The 6,000-nt window shown below is 42.5% G+C and overlaps 1 protein-coding gene across 1 annotated transcript; it reads right to left on the bottom strand.

Annotated features, from left to right (window-relative positions):
- Nucleotides 1–1,418: 1,418 nt before the first annotated feature.
- LOC309479560 (POM121 and ZP3 fusion protein-like) lies at nt 1,419–2,021 on the bottom strand. Its single transcript, XM_082143689.1, has 4 exons — nt 1,919–2,021; nt 1,756–1,838; nt 1,583–1,674; nt 1,419–1,510 (listed from the first exon to the last, which is right to left on the bottom strand). Exons 1-4 carry the CDS (start codon nt 1,991–1,993, stop codon nt 1,440–1,442), a joined length of 321 nt encoding a protein of 106 aa, XP_081999815.1. The 5' UTR covers nt 1,994–2,021; the 3' UTR covers nt 1,419–1,439.
- Nucleotides 2,022–6,000: the final 3,979 nt, after the last annotated feature.

Consider the following 6,000-nt stretch of genomic DNA (forward strand, 5'->3'; position numbering starts at 1 on the left):
AGTGGAGATGAGTGGTACCCGGTGGGGTCTTCTGCTGTTGTAGCCCATCCGCCTCAAGGTTGTGCGTGTTGTGGCTTCACAAATGCTTTGCTGCATACCTCGGTTGTAACGAGTGGTTATTTCAGTCAAAGTTGCTCTTCTATCAGCTTGAATCAGTCGGCCCATTCTCCTCTGACCTCTAGCATCAACAAGGCATTTTCGCCCACAGGACTGCCTCATACTGGATGTTTTTCCCTTTTCACACCATTCTTTGTAAACCCTAGAAATGGTTGTGCGTGAAAATCCCAGTAACTGAGCAGATTGTGAAATACTCAGACCGGCCCGTCTGGCACCAACAACCATACCACGCTCAAAATTGCTTAAATCACCTTTCTTTCCCATTCTGACATTCAGTTTGGAGTTCAGGAGATTGTCTTGACCAGGACCACACCCCTAAATGCATTGAAGCAACTGCCATGTGATTGGTTGATTAGATAATTGCATTAATGAGAAATTGAACAGGTGTTCCTAATAATCTTTTAGGTGAGGGTATTTTGAATTCTTAATTCTGGTGGCATTTCTGACCTTGCACAACGCTATTTTACACCAACGACAGACTAGCTCGCTTGTTAAGCATAATGGAGGGCTATTAGGTTATGGATTGAAATTAATACTCAGTCACTTTTAAGAGAGTTTCTCAGAAATCACTTACTGCACCTTTAAGTAGCCTACAGTTTTTTTTATAAAGTGTACTTCCAAGAACTGAAGTACACAAGTGTACATTTAGTACAATGAAGTGTTTCCACAAGGGCCTTTGGACAGCTAATAACAGTAAGACAAGAGTGGTGACATAAAAACACTATGCTTCATTAGGTCACTAGGTCTCAACAGGTTTTATGAGATTGTGATCAAACTTCAGTGGAAGTTGAAAAACGTGTCAATATGCAGAAACACTTTGAGAGCACAGGAATATGATAGGGACACCGACTCAATTACATCTGCAGTGCTTCATGAGACAAGGCGTTCCTTGCAGATACTTTTGGAAATATTTGCTTGCCAAATTCTTAAGAGCATTATGGGTAATATTTTCACCTGTAATTCTAGTAAATTTAAAAAAATAAGCTGATAGCTTCAAAAGCATATACACTAACCTTGGTCTTACACTAGTGGCCTTTAAAAAGGTTAATTTTAAAATTCCCTTGTAAGTCCCATATAGCCTGAAACCCTTTGGTTTTCTCCATAGGGAATTTTAATATGAACCTTTTAAAGTCCATATTTTAAGTATTAAACTTTTTGGTTGCATATAGCATGTAACCAAAGGATTCCAGGCTATATGGGACTTAAAAGTACAGTAGAACTATAGTTTCACATTGGCAGAATGAGGCACTTTCAAAGTGCAGTTAAATCAGACATGAAGCAAAATGACAAGTCAGATACAATTAAGGATTGGTCTGTCAGTTTTATTGAGAACCTCTCTTTTGCCCTTGAATCATTACAGGACCAAGTGAGGCCTTGCCTTCCCACTGAATGCCTAAAGAGAAGACAAAAGCAAAGTTAGAGCACTTGAATCAAAGGAACCTTAGAAAGAGCAAAAGCTACAAACCTCCATAGGGAGAAGCAGCAAATTCACTATCAGGACCACATGTTGAGTCACAGCAACCACAAACTTGGTCATTACCATCAGCAGCAATCCACCTGGAACAAACCAAAGATATGGAACAGTCAACATAAGAAAATGTAAACTTAACCCCCCTCCCAAAAAAACAAACAATGTACCCATTGGCAAAGGAACAGGATTTGCGCTGAGCATCACTGGGTGCAGAAGCAATAGTTGCCTTCAGAATACATGTTATGTAGATCTGCAAGGGATGACAGACAAGTCACAAAACCAAAGCAGACCAGAAGAGAAATCAAATTAACTGATATACATAGTACATACAGAAGGACTGTTGCCCTCATGGAACATAAACGCCTCCAGCTGGAACTGGATCTTGTCAACCTGAGACCGAGGCATGAAGCGGGAGCTGGAAGCTGTAGTTTTGGCATCCAAAAAGCACCTGATGACAAAACAAAATCACAAATAGTAACTTATGAACGTCAACTGTTGAGGATTAAGCAACTTAACCTTACTTATGACTGTGCTTAAAAAAAAAAAGAAAAAAAGAAAAAAGTCCTACTACATCAATGGCCATGACCTTACCCATAATTCTCAATGAAGGAATATCTCGGAAGGGAGTTCACATCAGGTACTTGAGTGGCCACACAGCGGTCCACAAACACACGCAGAGGCACATGATTGTACTGATACACAGATGCCTCGATGTTAATAACGTCACCCAGGAAATAGGAGTATGAAGGCCTCTGATAGGACCAATCATCTACACACAAAAACATTTTAGGCACAGCCACAATAGCAAGGGTAAAGGTTAAATTATTGAAAGAAAAAAAACAGTACCAACCCATCATGATCTTAAGGGAGAACAGCAAGACTTCTTGACCAGCCTGGGTTGAGGCATAAGGGACCCATGCTGGCCTCAAGGCATCACTGCTTACATTCTGAAGCCTGCGGTTCATGAAAGTACTCATTAAACAGTCTCCCAGTTGCACGAGAAACTGCATAAAGTCACAGATCACTTACCTTTGATAATGGCATTGAACACCAACAACTGCATCATCGGAACGGGTAACTGGAGCACCTGCAAACGCCTCAGGGGTGTAGGTAAGAGAGAAGGTGTAGACAAGCTCATCCTCATTCATCTGGAAAAAGATTGTGGTTACCAAGAGGGTCATCCCAAAGACATTACATACACCAAGATGATGGGAAAAAGTAGACTGCAATATGGTAGAATAATTCCTTGAGCAAATCACCAATTAGTAAACTCTTCAAATCACTACAGCTTCCCTCAGAAGCCCCAGTGTTGCCAGAGATCAATGTTTTGGACATGCACATTGACTGTCCAAGGGTAAAAAGCTTTAACACGAAGGCACAATACTTGTTCTAGTTTCTTAAGCTCCTTTCATACCATTTATCAGATAGTTTAGATCAGATGTTGGTTTGAAGGGTTATATAAAAAGCAAGTAGCTTGAAAATCAGGATTTACCCATTCAAACAGACAGAACTTGATCTTAGCTGCCCTGGCATTGTAAAACCAAGTGAACTGACTTTCCTTGAAAGGTCCTCTGCCACAACAAATAACCCATTAAGAATTATGAGTTCTTACCATCAGCAAGCTGTTGCAGTCCTGTAATTCATACTCAAAGATGAGCACTCTTGACTGAGGATCCTGACCAACAGCAGGACATCCACCTAAAGACAGACCAGTTGGCTGGATCAATTGACCATTGCTGAAAAAGTCCTGCTGGACCTCTACAAGAACCCGATTCTCGCCGCATTGAACCGCTACGCTGCTGGGAGTCACGGGGTGCCTCAACTGGAAGTCTACCGCCAACTCGCGCTGCACCTCGGGAACAATGGGATACCTCCAATCCAAAGGCTTCACTGGACCCTGCAACAGCTGCTTCTCCTGAAGGCCAAAAGGCTCCTGTGCAAGGCTTTTGAAGTCGGGACCCAGAGGACTCTGAAACTGAGGAGCCACTTGCAAAGGGTTCCAGAACCCTAGAGGAGAAAGGGCAGGACTTCTGGAAGCTGGTTCTGATTTTGGCCCCATGCTTCTTGGACTTTGACTATACCTCAAACTTCCCAAGACATCAGGCAGATCAAATGCAACAATCAGCACAAAGACAATTTTCAGGAACCCCATAATAACAACCTTTAACACAAACACCACAACACACACCAGTACTTGGCTTTGCCATTTTGTACAGCTTTGAATTAAGGTGGCTCCACCCCATTTACCTTAATTAATTACCATCGATTCTCCTCTGGACCTGTAGAGTTTTTGCACCACTCTGCACATTTTGTATGTCTCTCTTATCTGACACATTGAGGGGGGTATTTACATGACACCATTTTCAACCAAAACTGGGCCAACGGCCATGGTTTTTTGGCCCGTCGAATACCTGGGTCCAAAGCGGGACAACTCGGGCTTGAGGAGTGGTCATGAACAGTTTATCTGAGTTAGGAGACGGCAGCGCCAGATGACTTCAAACCTTCGGATGACTCAAAACTCACTTTAAGACAGCAGTGAGTGTTTGAATACAGTACCTTCTGTTTGTGAACTGATATGGATTCTTTTCACCATATTTAAGTCAGAAATATTTATATATAAGACTATGCACACTAACCATTACCATAGTAAACGTGGTAAACACAACCGCTTGAAGAAATCAGACAAATCATATAGGCTAGGCTATCACAATCGTGTATTTATTTTATTTGTCTCTTTATACCGGACTGTCTGATATCCAGATTTAGCTCTGCATATGTCATAAAATAAAGCAAGTCAGATTTTTCGGGAACTTCCTCTGTTTCTCTGACTGAAAATATAACTGTATTGGGACGTTCAGTGGAGAGAGTGCTAAAGCTCCTCAGGTTGTATTTTTGGTGGAAAATGTGTAGAAATTATTGCTCTTTTTAAATGTGAAAAAAACATACTGTCCTGTGACTACAAATAAACAGAAACAGATGCGACTGAATAAGTCCAATAAGACTGAAATGCGACCCAAACTGTCCTCTTTCATTTGTGAAATAACGGTAAATACCATTTTATTTCTGTGTGACTAATGTGCAGTCTTGACATAAATAATTGTATTATGGTCAATGTATCACTTATTGGTGTAAAACTATGGTAAAACATTGATGCTTGGGTTTTAAATCTTTAGGTAAACAACAAAAATGTCAACAAACTGCCACTTTTATCATTTTCGCTTTGCGATCTCGCTACTTTCCTTTGATTTAATTCTTAGGCCAGCTGGGGAGGCAGTGGCTCAGTGGTTCATGTAGGTTGTCTACAAACTGGAAGGTTGGTGGTTCAATCCTCGGTTGCACCTGACCAAGTGTTGAGGTGTCCATGAGCAAGACACCTAACCTGCTCCCGACGAGCTGGATGGCGCCTTACGTGGCTGACACCGCTGTCGGTGTATGAATGGGTGAATGTGAGGCAATATGTAAAGCGCTTTGGTGGCAATGGGTCTGTTGAAAGCACTATATAAATGCAGTCCATTTACTATTTACACACTGGCTGCGTGGCGTGAGCGTCTCAGCTGCGTGGGGTGTCCGTTTCTATTTCGGCTCCCATGTTAACAGGTTACCCCTAATTTCCACCAACTGCGGAACGGCAGCGGAGTCAATAGGTTTCCATTAAAGTCAATGTGTGTATAAACTTTCCTGTAGCTCAGTGGTAAGAGCATTGCGTTAACAACGCAAGGTTGTGGGTTCGATCCCAGGGGATTGCACATACCTATGTATAAATGTATAGGATAATGCAATGTAAGTCGCTTTGGATAAAAGCGTCTGCCAAATGCATGAATGTAAATGTGTATTTTCACTGACTGCGGAACGGCTGCGTTCCAACTCCGGCGATCCGCAGCCCTCCGGAGCAGATACGTAGAGCTTCTATTTTTGCCGGATGCCGGAGAGCTCCGCAGCAATTCAGCACTTATATCGCGCGATCATACGTGAATTCACGAGATCTCGTGGGTTCTCGTGACTTCAGCTGTCAGTCATGGCTGCAGCTGTTCCGCAACAAATCCGGACCTGGTGAGTATTGAAGGACGGCGGAGTACGATGCTGAATTGCTGCGGAGCTCTCCGGAATCCGGCAAAAATAGAAGCTCTGCGTATCTGCTCCGGAGGGCTGCGGATCGCCGGAGTCGGAACGCAGCCGTTCCACAGTTGGTGGAAATTAGGGGTAAGAGGTTGCACATTGCGTGACATGCCGTGCAGAAAACGCATGCATGCTAGAAATAGAACCGACGCCTATTTTTCACGCGACACGCAAGCATGTTGGAAGCGTTTCCAGGCAAAATAGAAAAGGAAGAGATGTTTATATGTCATTTTGACACAAATAGCCTACATATTAATAAATTACATTTTGATGCTTGAACTTATTGACATAAATGC

The sequence above is a fragment of the Leuciscus leuciscus genome (genome assembly GCF_965113295.1).
Source record: "Leuciscus leuciscus genome assembly, chromosome: 17".
NCBI lineage: Eukaryota > Metazoa > Chordata > Actinopteri > Cypriniformes > Leuciscidae > Leuciscus > Leuciscus leuciscus.

Excerpts from the sequence above, each read along its gene's own strand:
- LOC309479560 (XM_082143689.1), bottom strand. The coding sequence starts at position 1,993 with ATGCCTCGGTCTCAGGTTGACAAGATCCAGTTCCAGCTGGAGGCGTTT. Across the intron at positions 1,839-1,918 it reads ATGAGGGCAACAGTCCTTCT|ATCTACATAACATGTATTCT; the intron begins GTATGTACTATG and ends CATCCCTTGCAG. Across the intron at positions 1,511-1,582 it reads TGCTGCTTCTCCCTATGGAG|GCATTCAGTGGGAAGGCAAG; the intron begins GTTTGTAGCTTT and ends TCTTCTCTTTAG.